This window comes from Sebastes fasciatus, chromosome 2, assembly GCF_043250625.1.
Source record: "Sebastes fasciatus isolate fSebFas1 chromosome 2, fSebFas1.pri, whole genome shotgun sequence".
Lineage (NCBI taxonomy): Eukaryota > Metazoa > Chordata > Actinopteri > Perciformes > Sebastidae > Sebastes > Sebastes fasciatus.
This window is the reverse complement of record NC_133796.1, coordinates 24,591,720-24,608,760: the sequence shown is the minus strand read 5'-3', so window position 1 is coordinate 24,608,760 and position 17,041 is coordinate 24,591,720. Positions and strand designations below refer to the sequence as shown.

The 17,041-nt window shown below is 40.3% G+C and overlaps 1 protein-coding gene across 2 annotated transcripts in view; it reads left to right on the top strand.

Annotated features, from left to right (window-relative positions):
• The window catches only part of gpc6a (glypican 6a), a 176,242-nt gene that overhangs the window by 20,902 nt on the left and 138,299 nt on the right, over nucleotides 1-17,041 (top strand). For both annotated transcript variants that reach the window (XM_074615065.1, XM_074615057.1), the window contains exon 2: nucleotides 16,232-16,390. In XM_074615065.1, the coding sequence (XP_074471166.1) occupies nucleotides 16,232-16,390 (159 nt within the window). The remainder of the gene's footprint in view (nucleotides 1-16,231; nucleotides 16,391-17,041) is intronic.

Here is a 17,041-nt window from a genome sequence, read left to right as displayed (position 1 = left end):
CAGCTGAACAAAAGGACCTTTAAATGTGCCGCAGCCCAAATAGAGAAAGGGCAGTCATGGCCCAAATGTGTGAGGGGCCTAAACTGTACCTGAGTCAATAGATCTCAAAGATAGAGGTGTCAACCTTTCACAGCGAGCGGAGGCTCAACCAGCCTTTTAGCCTTTACTGTCCAGTGTGCTAAACTTGTCTGAAACATTTTAAGAGAGCAGAGAGAGAGAAAATAAAAAGACCAACAGTGTCAGGGACGGTCATTTAGAGACATTTTAGACTCTGCCCCTCCTCTCCTGGTCAGATAAGTCCAGCTGTCTTTAACCGAGGCTTTATTGCCATAGATTTTTCTACAAATGTCAATTGATTGTACTCACATTTTTTGACACTTGTCAATGGCTTAAATGACCTTTAGTTCACAGAGAGTGCTGTTCGTCAACGCACAACACAATCTATACAACCCCCCAACAAGCGACTGTAACATGCCTTTTCAAGACAATACCAACGATGGAATAAGATTTTATAATTTTCCTTTAGATTAATTCAGTGTCACAAAGGAATTCACATTAATACTGAGTGACATAATACGATTAAGTTATGTCATGATACTTGTAAGTGTGATTGTACATTAATGTTCTTATGTATGTGGGTATATCCATCTTTCATGGAAATGTAAATATGTTATCTTACATGAAGGCATTATGAACATTTAGTTGGTAAGAGACAAAAAAAGGAATTTACATAAATACAAACTGCCAACTCGAAAATAAATTATTCACATGAATGTTTAGGGGGTGGATGATACGGATAAAATCCTATATCAAGATATATATTACTTTATTTATTTATATTTAATTTAAATTTTTAATATATATTGTTTTATTGCTAATCCAGTGAATTACCTGAAATACCTGACAATATATATATATATATATATATTTCCATAGAGACGTCCTGCTAATTGATTTGCAACATTGTCCACAATGGCCTAATTCACCCAGAGGTATGTAAGGTATAGTTACCATGATTAATGGTATAAAAGGTATTGTAAAACCTCTGATGTTTAACAAAATGTGACAAAAAAAAGTATGCATTTGAATATAAAATGTTGTATTAAAAGAAAAAAAAACTAAATTTAGATTATTATTGTGTTGAAAGACGGCACTTAGATGTCTTTCTGGGTTTGACTGTTGGAGAATGCACTCTGTGTGTGTGTGTGTGTGTGTGTGTGTGTGTGTGTGTGTGTGTGTGTGTGTGTGTGTGTGTGTGTGTGTGTGTGTGTGTGTGTGTGCGTGCGTGGTTGTGTGTGTGTGTGTGTGTGTGTGTGTGTGTGTGTGTGTGTGTGTGTGTGTGCATGTGCAGTCTGGATAGCAGTCTGCCTCCGGGTATGTAAATCTGTATAGTAAAGCAGGTGATGAATTTTGATCAGAATCAATGCTAAAAACTGGGAAACTGAGTTACGAATAAACTGAATCATGGATATCGTAAGAGACCTCGCACAAGTAAACTCAATTGAATGAATTGAAATGTCAAGAGTATGGACCTGCTCCTGCAGGCCTCTGCCCTCATTGAAGGCAATGAGTCTCTGTGGCAGCCGGACTATAAGAGCAGAGAGGGGCAGATATTCCAGAGGCAGTCCTGAATGAGACTGGAGCTGGAATCTGGTGGTAGATCAATGATAATAAATGAGATTCATTCAAGATGTTGCTTCCCTGTTATTGAGCTTGGCTCTGCTGTAGGCAGGCAGCAAGTCGAAGATATCCTGGAACCAGATAAAAACAAAGCCTGTTTTCAATCACAAAGTGGGTTACTTGCCATCGTACCTACTGTATACGATGCATTTAGCTCTTTTAGGCTCATTATAGTAAACTGTTTTCAGGGGAACACATTTGGAATAAAACTCACCAGCTCAGAGTACAATTGATGTTGCCACACTCCGCATTCACTGCATCAATACACCTTTTTATGAATTTTCAGCATGGATAGATAATACATTTTTCTCTCTTGACTTCATGATCTGTTGGCTTGTTTGGCACCAAGCTTTGGCGAGGATGTCCTCACTTTATAAATGCTGGCAAAAGTGGTGAAGGGATGTACCAGATGGCATGGCCCATATGCAGTTTGCCCTTTGGCCAGGTAGACTAATGAATCCTTTTGGGAGTTAATCACACTGTCTGGCATCAGACCCTCCATGGGCATTGGACCCACTCTTTTCCGGCAGCTGCCCTGGAATATTCTGCAACTTTCACATTTCCCAGCAACATATGTTTGTAGTTATGGGGGATGAAATTGAAAAAATGGTCTCTTTAGCATTTTTAATTTCCCAAGTAGAAGATTATGGAGTAGTTATACTGCTGCTGTATGTATCTTTTCATGATGGACCCTTTTGTATTAGCTCTTCACTTCAGCCATGGCGCTGTATTTTGACTGGAACTATACCTTTGGTATTTTTTGTTTGTTGTGCCTTTTTGTAAGATGAAAGGAATTCTGTTTCCTTTCAGGGATACTTCGGGTGGTGAATCAGAGCTTACCAAAGTCACACAATAACACAAACAAACTTACCGATCGAGGCAGAGGTAGACCAGCAACTCCCTTGTTCTGCGAGGTCAAATTAATGTTTTTTTCAATAGAGTCTGGTAGCGTTACCGAGAACACAGACGTGTTGCTGCCGGTCCCGTCCACAGCAGTATATTGCTTTGCTTCCATGCGGTAACTCCTGTCTGTTTCTCCAAATTGGCGGTGTGCAGACCGTCATCTACTGTAGGTAATACACAGACTATGGATAAGTACCCCACTTCAAAACACCTGAACTATCCCTTTAAGGTGTATATCTGATTTATGTGTTTTGCTCCAACGTGCTGTCGCCATTAGTGCAGTGGCCCAGTGGAACTGAACACATTTAGGGGCGTTTAAATATGGGGACAACGGCTCACATTTTCAGACATTCTCTCCTGGAAGGCATTCATAGTGTTGCACTGGGTTGTTAAAATGAAAAGTGACAGAAATAGTTGTGTGGAGAATGAAAAAGAGAGATAGAGAGAGCAGTAAAAACCCTGGCCTGGCTCCTTTCTCACCTTCACATAGCTGGACAATCTAATCTGACGTTGGAAAGGTGCTGGGGCGTCTGAAGCTATTCGACAGTCCGACATGCAGCTGTGACACAGCATACTGGCCTCTTACACTGAGAGTGGAAGCACAGATGTTTCGGGCTTTAGAAAAAAAAGGTATTACCTTACTGCTTCTGTCCAATCTCCGCAGTCTGGTTGTAAAAGTACAGTGTGGAGTAGCTAATTAAATCCAACGGAAATTACTTGCTACCTTAACTCCATGATTTCTTACATTTTAATCTGAAGAAAAAATTAATTATTTGATAAAAATCCAAAACGTGATACTGTAAAAGTGAAGATTTCAGCCAGGAAACTTAGTACCGATCATAAAGTGTATATAAAGATGGACGACATAACAGCTCCCCAAAAGTGAAGCCAAAACATCTTGATCGCCCCCTGGTGGCTGGCTGCAGTATAGGTCATAAAGCCAAACTAAAAAGTCAAAGTACACGTCAAATAAATCATTTTAGGTAGGTCTCATCACGCTGATGTATGTTCAAGAGGCCGTGGAGACGCATCGTCCATCTTTACATACTATCTATGGTACAGACATAAAGCATATATGCAGTCGATATGGGCCCCTGGTCGGTCCTTTGTCGCCATGCTGCTCAGAATGCAATCGAAACAAGAGGATTTAATGGAGATTAATGAAAGTAAATTTGATTTCCTGGAGCAGAAACGTGTGGCCATTTCCCAAGTCTCAGTTTGTTGTTATGTTGCTGAAAGGAACCAGTATTTGGTTAATGAAACGTTATTTTCTTGTTATTTCTTTTTAAATAAATGAGTATGAAATGACCCGATGGGACATTTCTCAACTTGCACAGAAAAGCTTCAGCTGAGCTGTGACAAAGAAGATTAGTGCAGCAGAATGAGTATGAGTGAGTGGGATGGGTTTAAACACTTTATTTTTATTTTGATTATTGCATTAAATCTTCACTTAACTCGATCTACCATGTTGGAGTGGAAGCCCCAGGACCTCCTTAACTTCAGCTTTGAAGCCTTATCCTGAGCTTTCCCTTTGAAGCCTTATCACGAGTCGGCAAAGTGACTGAGACCAATCGGAGTTCAACTCAGCGCTCCGTGACTATTGAGGTCTCACACCTTGTAGCGCAACAACACAATACACAGACCCACCTGCTGGCAGCCATTTAGCTGAACGATTATTGAGCAAACACCAGTCAGGCTTGTATGTCCATCTGTAACACTGTCCACTATCAACTTTACTTAAAGATTTATAAGTGTATTTGCTTTGAATTGAGACATTTTGAGTCTGTGAAAAAACATATTTCTTTTCAGTTTGTTATTTGTTGCTTCTGCTTTCTTTCTCTCTAAAACAGAAGTAGACGTTTGAGTAACATGCCAGCATGCCTTTCAGCCCTCCTCGCCCCCTGCTACTGTGCTTTGCAATACATAATCATGCATGAGATTTTTTGTCTCTGGCAGAACAGTTTTTCTCAGTAAAGCAAAACATTTTAGAGAAGTCTGCTTCTAGTACTTTTTTTGTTTTTGTTGCTGATCGGGGCATCTCTAAAAGTTATATTTGCTCCCTTTTTTTCTGCTGATCCGATCAGTGACTCAAAACCGTGATACGATCCGAACAGTGAGTTTTGTGATCCGTTGCATCCCTATCAGCAAATATGGTATCGATGTCCAAAGAAACGATACAATACCGTATCATGATCATGACTAATCTTACCAGGGAATCTGCTGCAGTAGTTGAGCTGGAACATCACATGGCTGCCTAACAAACTGTAGGCTCTGCTGCCAGTTTTAATGAACCGCTATTAGAAAGAAATGATAAGAAATGGGCCATCCTTTACGCCTGCCCATTAGACGTGACTGCAGCATCTGCCTACATATGAAACCTCAAACACGCGGAGTACATACTTCTTTAGCATCAAGGGATATGAAGCCAAAGGGAACGGAGGCCGAATACAAGGCAACTGTGGAATAAAGCACAAATGATGTTAGTTTGTCTTTAATCTCCACATGATCATACCTCCGGGTCCATCCTCTTCCTCCCACTGACCTATATTCCTGACTGTGTTATTTAGCAGATCAGAATTTCTGTGGTTAAACATACGTGTCACACATGATAATCTTCAAGTAACATTCATAATGGGTTGGGGAACTTTCTTGTTCTGTGAAAGGAGCTGTGTCTTTGTGGCTGATTGCATGTGTCAAACGGGCATTGCCTCGCCGTTTTTTTTTTCTCCAGCCGTTCATCAGCATTGAGCCGGCTGATGTGAGCATTCTCTGAAACTGTAGTCAGCAATTTCCCCTAATTACAATGCTACGCTTCAATCATGTTTCTCAGTCCATGAAGATTGTGATCCAGAGGAGCCAAACGCATCTGTGCATCAAAGAAACTGAACAAAACAACTAATGTGTGATTGCACAATATTTCTTACGCCTCACTTCCTTTTGATTAGGAAACATTTGAGCTAATGCCAGAACATTTCACTGTAAAATCCCCGAAGAAGATTAGCATTTGTCCTTAATTATCCTGCCTTCTGTAATTGCATACATTTAAATCTCTGATCAGCTCGTTGTGAAAAGGAAAGCGGTGTCTTCTGACATCTGCGCTCCAGGCAGCTGCAAGGACAGAGTGGTACATTAGCGAGCTAAAGACACGAGTTAAGGCCTTTAACCACGCTTTTTTTCTTCACTGTAATTGCATAACCAGTTGCTTATAAGTCATAGATAAACCTGTGAGTACATAATGTATTATGTATGTGTGCATGCTGGTCTGTGTTTGCGTGTGCTGATCCATGAATTTGTGATCAGGTTAGGAGCGAGATGAATCATGAATGTGGGTGGATGTGCCAGACCTGATGTTTCAGATACAGCTGGGTAGTTTTACATCTAAATGGGGGCAGGCGTTTCTCTATATGAAGAACCTGATGTGACACTTGTATCTTCTTTAATATGTTAGCACTTATGTCAGTGTTGTCACCGCAGGCTTACATACAGTATGTATTTCTCTGCTGCTCACTCGGTTAAAACAAACCTCACACTCACACACTTTCATCTTTTGCCTGTTTGTCAAAAGGCTGACAGACAGAACATGTTACCAAATAGGTAGAACCCAAACGTTGTTTTTAGCAAATGTGCAAACCTTTCAGCAGCACTAAAAGATTTGCTTGCAGTACTGATTTGGCAAGACATTTTCACAGATGCGATGGATGTGCTCTGGGACGGTTCCCAACTTCCCACTTGCCCCTCTTCACCTGCAGCCAACGGTAATGTTAGTAACAAAAAAACAGTGTTCTGTTGATTATTTTTTTTTGCCTCAGTGCTCCACTCCATTACTGAGGCTACTGTCTATATAAGCATACCGCACCATCAAGGCTTTTATTAATTAACACAGGGATGTTCACACGGATTGTTCCGACACTGATTGTGCTTTTTATTACTCTCAGCAAGTGAGATTCCATATTGACTATTTTAATACAACCATAAATTATGGTTAAACTCTGGTATATTATTACATTATGGTCCATAATATATTTATAATATTTAAATATATATATATATACAGACGTAGGCAAAGTTGTTGGTAACGTTCCGTTAAAGAGAGAAAAACCCACAATGGTCACTGAAATAACTTGAAACTGACAAAAGTAATAATAAATAAAAATTCACTGAAAATTAACTAATGAAAATCAGATATTGTTTTTGAATTATGGTTCAGCAGAATCATTTAAAAAAACAAACTAATGAAACTGGCCTAGACAAAAATGATGGTAACATTAACTTAATATTTAGTTGCACAACCTTTTGAGGCAATCACTGCAATCAAGTGATTTCTGTAACTCTCAATGAGACTTCTGCACCTGTCGACAGGTATGTTGGCCCACTCCTCGTGAGCAAACTGCTCCAGCTGTCTCAGGTTTGAAGGGTGCCTTCTCCAGACTGCATGTTTCAGCTCCTTCCACAGATGTTCAATAGGATTTAGATCCGGGCTCATAGAAGGCCACTTCAGAATAGTCCAATGTTTTGTTCTTAGCCATTCTTGGGTGTTTTTAGATGTGTTTTGGGTCATTATCCTGTTTGAGGACCCATGACCTGCAACTGAGACCAAGCTTTCTGACACTGGGCAGCACATTTCGCTCCAGAATGCCTTGATAGTCTTGAGATTTCATTGCACCCTGCACAGATTCAAGACACCCTGTGCCAGATGCAGCAAAGCAGCCCCATAACATAACCGAGCCTCCTCCATGTTTCACATTAGGTACAGTGTTCTTTTCTTTGGATGCTTCATCTCTTCGTCTGTGAACATAGAGCTGATGTGACTTGCCAAAAAGCTCCAGTTTTGTCTCATCTGTCCAAAGGACATTCTCCCAGAAGCTTTGTGGCTTGTCAATATGCATTTTGGAAAATTCCAGTCTCGCTTTTTTATGATTTGGTGTCCTCCTGGGTCGTCTTCCATTAAGTCCACTTTGGCTCAAACAGTGACGGATGGTGCAATCTGACACTGATGTACCTTGACCTTGGAGTTCACCTCTAATCTCTTTGGAAGTTGTTCTGGGCTCTTTGGTTACCATTCGTATTATCCGTCTCTTCAATATGTCATCAATTTTCCCCTTGCGGCCACGTCCAGGGAGGTAGGCTACAGTCCCATGGACCTTAAACTTCTGAATAATATGTGCAGCTGTAGTCACAGGAACGTCAAGCTGCTTGGAGATGGTCTTATAGCCTTTACCTTTAACATGAAGGTCTATAATGTTCTTTCTGATCTCCTGAGACAACTCTCTCCTTAGCTTTCTGTGGTCCATGTTCAGTGTGGTACACACCATGATACCAAACAGCACAGTGACTACTTTTCACCCTTTAAATAGGCAGACTGACTGATTACAAGTTTGAAGATACCTGTGATGCTATTTACAGGACACACCTTAGTTTAATATGTCCCTATGGTCACATTATTTTACATCTTTTCTAGGGGTACCATAATTTTTGTCCTGGCCAGTTTCATTAGTTTGTTTTTTAAAATGATTCTGTTGAACCACAATTCAAAAACAATATCTGATTTTCATTAGTTCATTTTCAGTAAATTTTTATTTATTATTACTTTTGTCAGTTTCAAGTTATTTCAGTGACCATTGTGGGTTTTTCTCTCTTTAACGGAACGTTACCAACAACTTTGCCTACGTCTGTATATACTGTATATATATATGTATTTATTATATATATATATTTAGCATTTCTGCATTATTCTGATAGTGAGAGAGAAACAGACAGGAAAGGCAGGAAAGAGAGAGAGAGGGATGACATGCAGGAAAGACTCAAATCCAGTCTGCTGCAGCAAGGTGAGCGTCCGTCGGCCAAGTTTTTGTGGTGTGTCCCGCACCGTCGGCTCTAGTCTGCCTGTGTTTAAAATTTTTCAGCCGATTCAGGATGTTGAATTGGCGTCAGTGCCCGTCGGTGAGAGAAATCACTCGGATTGGCTGTTCAGCTTAAACGAATCAGTGCACGAGAAGAGAAACGGAAGTGAGGAAAGCAAACCAACAAGTAAAGTCAAGAGGTAAGACACAAAAGGCTCTTCCCATTTTTTTTGTTCCCGTACACAGATATATTCACAGTGACATCTGGAATGAAGCTGAGTGGTGAGTGAGAGTGGTGTGAAAGTGGTTGGCAAACGCTGCTTTGTTTCATATACTTATAACAACAGCTTGTATATCCGCCGTCCTCAGTCTTCCGGGTTCCCATTTTGAATGATGAATACAGACTACCGCCATGTGCTGGCAGGGATAGTTATTTCCTCTCACGCAGGCGCAGATCGTACGTGCTAACTGGCCGTCGGTTGTAGCCTTTCCAGTGTCCAAGGCAACGTGAGGCAACTCAAAGGGCGGCCTTTGTTGTTGCTAGTTCATTGATGTCGGGTTGGTGTGTCCCCAGCTTAATAGGACGCGCTCTACCCAGTGGGTGCCCCACTCCATAATGTTCTTATATTATAGTTGTCATAATGGGAAGGAGGGAATTTTAGTGTAAATCCTTCAAATGTCTATTTTTTTAATAGTTTTGTCAACTGTATTAAAATTTTCCATCCAGCCACTGTCAGCCGAACCACCGGCGATTGCCGATATATTCACGCAGGTGTGTGTGTCTGCGGCGAGTAATATTCGTCCAATCGCCCAACCCTAGACTGTATATAGGAGCTATTAAATGGAACTGCACTATATAAAAAATCACATTGTACCATACTTCTTTGAAGAAGGTGTGAATTGAGTCTCGCTGGCTGTCAAATAGGTGCATTGATTTCCTTTTCGTTTCATATTTAATTTAAACAGCTTTATTGTTTAAAAGATCTTGATTCCTTTAGGTCAATCATGAATGCACTTACAGTCAATTTGTTTCATTCGTCTTTGTAAATGTATTTTTATAGCAACACCACTTGTGCTTCCTACCCATACAGACATCCCCTACGTCTCCATTTTTGTTGGCACTGTTGGTATTGAGTCTTACAAGTTTAACTCAGCCTGACAGAGTCTGAGCACAACTGTGATCTCGCAGGCGTACAGCGTATTGACAGCTTGGTTTCAAATTCCATCTTGGGCGCAAGGCAGCCAACTAGAACGGGACAGATATGGTCTAGTGAGCCAAAATCCCATCTAGATTTGGCGACGATTATTCCCCAAGTTCACCAAGGTAGACGTTTTATGTTTGTATTGTTCTCTTGAAACACGGTGGAAAAATGTGCAGGAAAGTTTTCTGTGTATAAATGTGGAATAGTTTTGTCCTGTATTATTTTGGCATTACTGCTATTTTTATTCTGCTGTGTATGTCGGTGCCTGTATTGTGGAAAGCAGCCAGAAAAAAAAAGACAAGTGAGAAAAAGGAGAGAAGGAATAACATGTGACAAAAGTCACATAAACATGCAGCTCACACTGCCTGCTGCTCACAAAGTCCTATTTTATGATGGTTGATGTAACAGCAGCATCACAAAGTGGTGAGAGGAGCTAGATATGTAAAATTATGTGTTCATACAAAAACAGGACTGAAAGATGAACAGAGGGGTGCACAGCCTATGAAATCTAAACGCACTAGGGTTTCCTTTCAGCTGTCATTTGCACTTAAGAACAGTTCTGCCTTTTATTGATTTTGTTTTCTTTTTCTTGCCAACCTTTAGTGGCCAACAGTGGTGTTCCAGCTACTTTGACAAGTTAAGTCAATTTGTTGCATCAACGGAAACTTCAAATTGAAATTGACTTGCTTCAGAGTTGCAGGGCTTCCTATTGCAGCGAGCAAATGTCATTTATCTCAAGTTATCCATCATTATGACAATAAACCATACTCTTGTGTCAAACTTTTACTTGGGCGTTGTTTCAAACACTGCAATTTCAGATCCTGGGAAACATGGTCCACACGGCTAAAATTAGTTTTTTTTTTTTTTACATTTGCCAACCAGCCGATGCATGCCAGTTGAAACTGACCCCAAGTCAGCCTTAATTCCCCATTTTGAGATTTTATATTGTTCTGTAGCTTCACGGTGGTGTTCCTTATGTATTCAAAACCAAACATTCAAATTTTGGTCAAAGTATGTACTGTATGTTTTAGTGTCAAAATGGTATTTTCCCAAGCTCTTCTAACAACTTTTCCCCACGTGATCTGTCCTAGGTTTCTGCATGATGACGCCGCTACATGTACAGTATATATACATCCTTATAGTCCGTGTATAAACGTTACATACAGTAACTCAGATGGCGGTCGGCACGCTCCCAGTTTGGAGAAGCAGACAGGAGTATCGGCACAGAAGCTAAGCAATGTACTACTGTGTGGATGCCACGTTAGTTCGAAAGTCTAACAATAACACAAACACACTAACCGATCGATGCAGCGGTAAACCAGCAACTCCTGTGTTCTGCCAGTTAAAATGACTGTTTACTGACGTGTCATTATCGCGTTAACTTTGACAGCCCTACATCATTCATAACCTTATTGATTTGCATACTTTGGAAACCTACGTCATTGCTTTTTTGCAACGGCTGAGTGGGCGATTCCATTTGAAAAAAAAAAAACAGAACATTTGATTATTGATGAGAGCTCAAATGTAATCAAAACTGATGCAATACAAACAGTGACGGGAACATCTGGACCTGAGAAGATAAACAACAGAGAGTTATCCAAAGAAAACATTAAATACAATTATGGAAATACACGTTAATGAAATAATACAACTACGCTACACTTACCACAAGCTCTGTACGCTGCACGATATTGTTTTCTCTGCGGGCATGTGTTAAACTGATCACAGCTTGGAACACGGATTATCACACATTGTTGCATCTCCACAGAGTGGAAACAGAGTGTGTGACAGTTGAGGAATGCTGCTGCATCGCTAAAAGATTACAGCATTGTCGTTTAGTAAAGGAACAAAAGAGCCTTAAAGAATCACCAAATGAGAATCGACTTCTGCATTTCAGCTTATTTTGTTGTTTTAGGGAGTTTGGTCTCAGTGGCCAGGAGGCCTGTGCATTACTCTGGAGACAATGGGTTGGTGATGGTGCACCTCATTACTGTAGCTTGGTGCCTCTCTAAGGACTGATTAAGGATTAAGCACATTTGAGAGTACCAACACGTACATACTGCATCCTCCTTGTTTCATTATCCATGCAGCGCTCCTTCATCTATATAGCTTACTGTATATGCATGCAGAACACCAGTGGGAATGTCAGGGCCTGCATTGTTTAGTAGGATCCTTGGAAAAAAGTCCCACTGTCTGAGTTTATTCTGCACCAATCCACCACTGGTGCAGCGACAGCCGTTTTTATCTTCCTTTCACAAATTTAATAGGTAGAACTGGAAAAAAAAAACTCAAATCTTTCATGCGACTGCTGGCCAGACTTTCTTTTTTTTTAAACCTCTGATAATGATGTCTGATGCTCTCAGACGGAGAGCAGCAGAGGAGAGATAATACAGCGAGTATGCAGAAAATGTGGCACCTCTAAATTTGCTGTATTTGTATGTATCAGTAACGAGTCGAAGACAGGCTAATTATTTTACAAAACATTTGCACAACGGCTGCTTTTTTTAGCAACAACTTTGTTGCTCCGTCCGCAGATGTTGCTGCCCAGGAAGACAAACATTTAAAAAATACACATTATGATCAGTGTACTTTCATTACACAGTAACCACAACCTCAATCTTTTTTTTTTTTTGTTTCTTTTTGTTTTTCATTGATGGGTCTCATCTTCTGACTCAAGCCCTCAAGTCCGTCTCATAATCTCCTGCTTCTGAGTTACGAGCTCATAGACATAACTTTAGATTGAAGTGATTTTTGTCAGAAATAGCAACAAAATAGACCCTGTAATGTAAAGTATTTAGAAGGAAAACATGTTATATATATTGGTTTGTAAATGGGTATATTTTAGCAACAAAGTTCTCTGACTGTGATTCATTTTGGAAGCTTACTCACTTTCATTTTCTAATAACTGGCAGTTGTTAATGGTCAAGTGATGCTGCAATTTCTGTTGCATGTATCTGTATACCAGGTCATTTTTGTGAAATAAAAGCACTGAAAGCCACTAAAGCAGCAATAAACCAAACTTGAGGTTGTATGACTTCTGTTGCTCTGTTGTTATTATGGTAAGGATGGCTTCTGAGTGAGGCGAACGGCGTTACCACGGTTTTGCACTCGACGGCTCACGTTACCACAGTCCTGGAAAGGGAGGAGTGAGCGGAGGGGTACTCGGTTGCAATCTGCAACCACACTACTAGATGTCGCCAAATCCTACACACTGCACCTTTAAGAGGTTGTTATGAGGTTATATTTACTGGGATTTAAATGACCCATGTTTTTACATTATCTACTGTACAGTAGATTTACAGATTGACTTGTTTTCAACTTTCGTCAGGGGGCCAGATATTTTTGATGGATGACCAGATTTGGAGACTATTTTGTCTACAACTGCTTTCAAACATTCAGAAAGGACCACAGTGAAAGTTGATGTCAATCAGCACACGATAAAAACCCTTTTGAGCCAGTATTTAGTGGAAGCAGCTTTGCCAGTGATTTGAGTATTTTTGTACTTTGTGTATAAACCTCTGGATTTAGGCATTTTAATCACACGCATCCTTGCAGATTTAGTGAAGCTTGGTGAAGCTGGGTGGGTATTGTCTGTGAGGTTGCTCAGTGCAAGTCGTTGATTCTCGTCAGATTCTCTGTTTAATTGAAGTCTTTACTTGGATTGGGTCACTCCTGTCCTTAACCCGTCCTGGTGTTTGGAGCAGTAGTTGTCTCAACCAGAGGTTCTTCAGCACTCTCACAACGTTTGCTTCAGGAATGTGTCGTTATCTGGCTCAAATCATCATTCTCTCTCTAATCTCACATGTCTCTCCCTGATACTAAGAAGCTCACCTGCCAGGTGAGGCTGCCATCACCATGCTCTGAGATAGAGATTGTGTTAAATGCTTGATGGGTTAAGCCTGCTTTCTGGTCAGATAGGGATGTGCATTATGGCTGTAGAGCGGAATGTTTTTTATATCAGACTTCAGAATCTTTTTTTCCCCTCATTCCTTTATGTGATTCATGCCCTTCTACACACCTACACACAGAGAATAATCCACAGTTGTGAGAGTAACCCTTTCTTTATATTGAAAGGGTTTTCAGATGTGTGAGGCAATTTACTGATTGAAAGTATTGTTTCACATGTTCTTGCTTTCTAAATAATATCTACTGTACTCGGGTGAACTCTCCAAATTTGACAAATAATTAACACCCTCCCTCAGATCCAATACTTCTGTTTCTGAGTCATACAGACAGTTCTTAGCTCAAGTTTACACTCTAATATACTGTACACACTTTAAGTGAACTAATTGATGTTTAATTCTTCCCTAATTTAACTTCAATCGCTTTAACTGTCCTCGTGTACAACCACTCAACTTGTCAAGACTTCTCGAGGACAATCAAAGGAATTTTGAAACACTTTACTCACCTTGGATGAATCCTATCTCTGAACACTTATTCACCAGAAACATTTCACACAGTTTCTTTGAACTGAACCATAAAAACAACACATTATGTACAGAATTAAGAGTTTAATGCTCTGTAAAACATCACACTCTCAAGGTAACACGCTTAACAGTTTTTCAATTTCTTAAAGGAACTATTTATCTGAATAACCACCACTCACCGCTATTGGTACGTGGCCATGCGGATAATGTAATATTGGATTTTATATGGTGAGGTTTTGAGATCGCCACCTCTGATCATTCTGCCACTACCCCGGCGCAATGGATAAAATGTTGTTTTCAGTGTGCAAAGCATTGAAAAAAGATTACATTTCATTTGGCTTTTCAGAAACTGTGTCCTGGGTAGTGTGGTTAGTGGCATTGGGATCTACTTTTCTATTGAAGTTAGCTAGGTGAGGTCTGTCCTGAGTAACCGGTTTCCAAAACGTCTCAATGGACTTACAACACAAACATTTTCTTAAATTCGGAGTGAACTAAATGAATAAGTGAATAGATCCCAATAGTTATCCGCCAACACTGCAGTTCCCCCCAGTTCTACAGTACATAGCGTTTTTGCATCTTTCAAGCCATTTCTCACCAGTGTGATGCAAAAACAGTGTAGGAATGTGGAAAATCTTCATGCAAATTCTCCGTGTGGCCGACTTCCATTTTCGCAGCAAGTTTCCTCCTAAATAGTGCCATGTCTACTCCACACAACAAAAACGTATCCAGACAGAGAATGTATAATGGGCTAACGTTAACTACACAATATATAAACTAATCGGACCCAAATGTGATGCTAACACTAACTTTAGCTGTTGTGGCTAGCCTCGTTCCGTGGACAACATATAATAATAGCAAGTGCATATCAGCTACATTACCATCTTCATCGTATTCCAGCTACTGGGCGATCTCAAGCCATATATTGTCTTTTATTTGGTTGTTGAGGAAGTAGTGTTTGCCGTACATTGTTGGGTGTTGAGAAGGGGACGGCCTATTGTTATTCTGAAACACCAATCGTTGAAAAAATGTCCCATAGGACAGAAAAAAGCCCATTTGTCTGACAGTCCGTTCCCCCGAAAACAAACGCCTATTGTTCCAAGGCCCCGAAAAAAATACATATTCTCCATGCAACCACCAGAAGCACATGGCTACTTATTATGCAGAATGACGGCAATGAAACAAAGGATTTCCTTGGTCGAACATAAATTTCGGCTTAAATTGAGGTCCGTCCAAATATTTTCCCCCAGCACAAATGTTCTGCAGGGCTGTGCAAGCATTCATAAGAACCCACAAAATCAGTTTGGATAAATTTCCGTGCCATTTCACTCATACAAAAATCCTGTTTTTCAGCTCATTGTTTTAGGTTTTTGGGCCCGCAACTTGTTACTGTTTTGGTTCACTCTCACAGCTCTCATCTGCATTGTTTTTAGCAAAAAAGCTCTGATAAACCCACTGTACACTACCTGCTCAGCACCAAACAGCAGACAGACACCGTTAGCAACTAGTTGGTGAACATAGTGGAGCATTTAACAGCTACGTTAAGAGCCACATATTTCCCTCAAGAGTTATACAGAGTTAAAAGGAGAGTGAAAATTGTCACTTGTGTTCTTCAGGTTGCCAGAAACACGACTCTAAATGGATTCTAAGGTTGCTTGGTGTCTGGTGGATGTGTACAAAAGCAACATAACAAGTAAATGTTGTATTAACAGTTTGTTGTGGTGGCCCCAAGTGACCAAAAAAATCAATTGCTGTTTTAAAGATAATTGTGGCTGATGTTACCTACTTGATAATAGCCTTCACACTTCATAGAAACTGAAATATAGTTTCTGAATGCACTGCCTTCCATTATACTGAATAATACTGATGTACCAGAGCTCAGTTGCTGTTACTGCAGTGCTTTGGACTGTGATACAAAGAAAATCCTGCATGAGGTTTGTATGCACTGCTGTATCAACGTTTCTCTCTGTTTCACCCGATAGCAGGGTACCGACAAATATTATCCTTCCCCATTTGTTACGGTCTGTCCCTCTTTGATAGCTTCGGTGATGAGAGTCCCAAAATCACAGGAGAGTTTTGATCAAAGACTCTCAGCTCAGGCTTTTGAAAAAAAAAAAAAAAAAAAAAAAAGAATCCTGTCTGTGTGTAAAAAAACGACGCTCTGTGTCTCTGTCTCCCTCAGGTGAGCACCTGCGTGTCTGTCCTCAGGGATACACCTGCTGCACATCCGAGATGGAGGACAAACTCAACCAGCAGAGCAAACAGGAGTTCGAGAACTTGGTCGACGAGAGCAGCCACAATATGAGGACGACATTTGTCTCCAGGCATAAAAAGTTTGACGGTAAGCAAGATGTTTGACATGCAGAGAACGACATACATATTAATTTGTATGTCAGACGCTTCCACTCTTAGTATTATGTCTCCATTTCATACATTTTGGCCCTCTACTTCATCAGTGCAGTACTTTTTGGGGGAGTTTTCTTTCTCTTGGCTGATACCACCAGCTACCTCATGAGACTTAATAACAAATCTGTCTAACCAGTTATCATTTCTGTTGTTCCACACTCACAAACAAAGACTATATGCTTTTTCTGACTCACTGATGGAGCATTGCTTAGTGTGTTGGCGCTTTGTGCTACTTGTCCCTAAAGACCCACTGTGAATTTACTCAGATCCCGACAGAACAAGTCAGCACGCTAATGTGGCTTTGTGGAGAATAACTGTTATTGATATTCTGTATGCTTGAATGCAAACCTGTCTGCAAAGCTCAAAGTCATGGTGCACGATGTTAGATCAAGGTGCTACAGTGTCTTCCTGCCACTTATACTGTTTTCTCCTCACAATGAATCAGTTGCTTAATTTAAAATTCTACTTTTTATGTAAACCACAAGTCTCCAAGGTTCATATCAACTTCAGTGAATAGCATCAAAGTGTCTAGTTTTGATCAACAAAACGTTTTTTCCTTGACAGCGAAGACCTGCTGTTTAAAAAA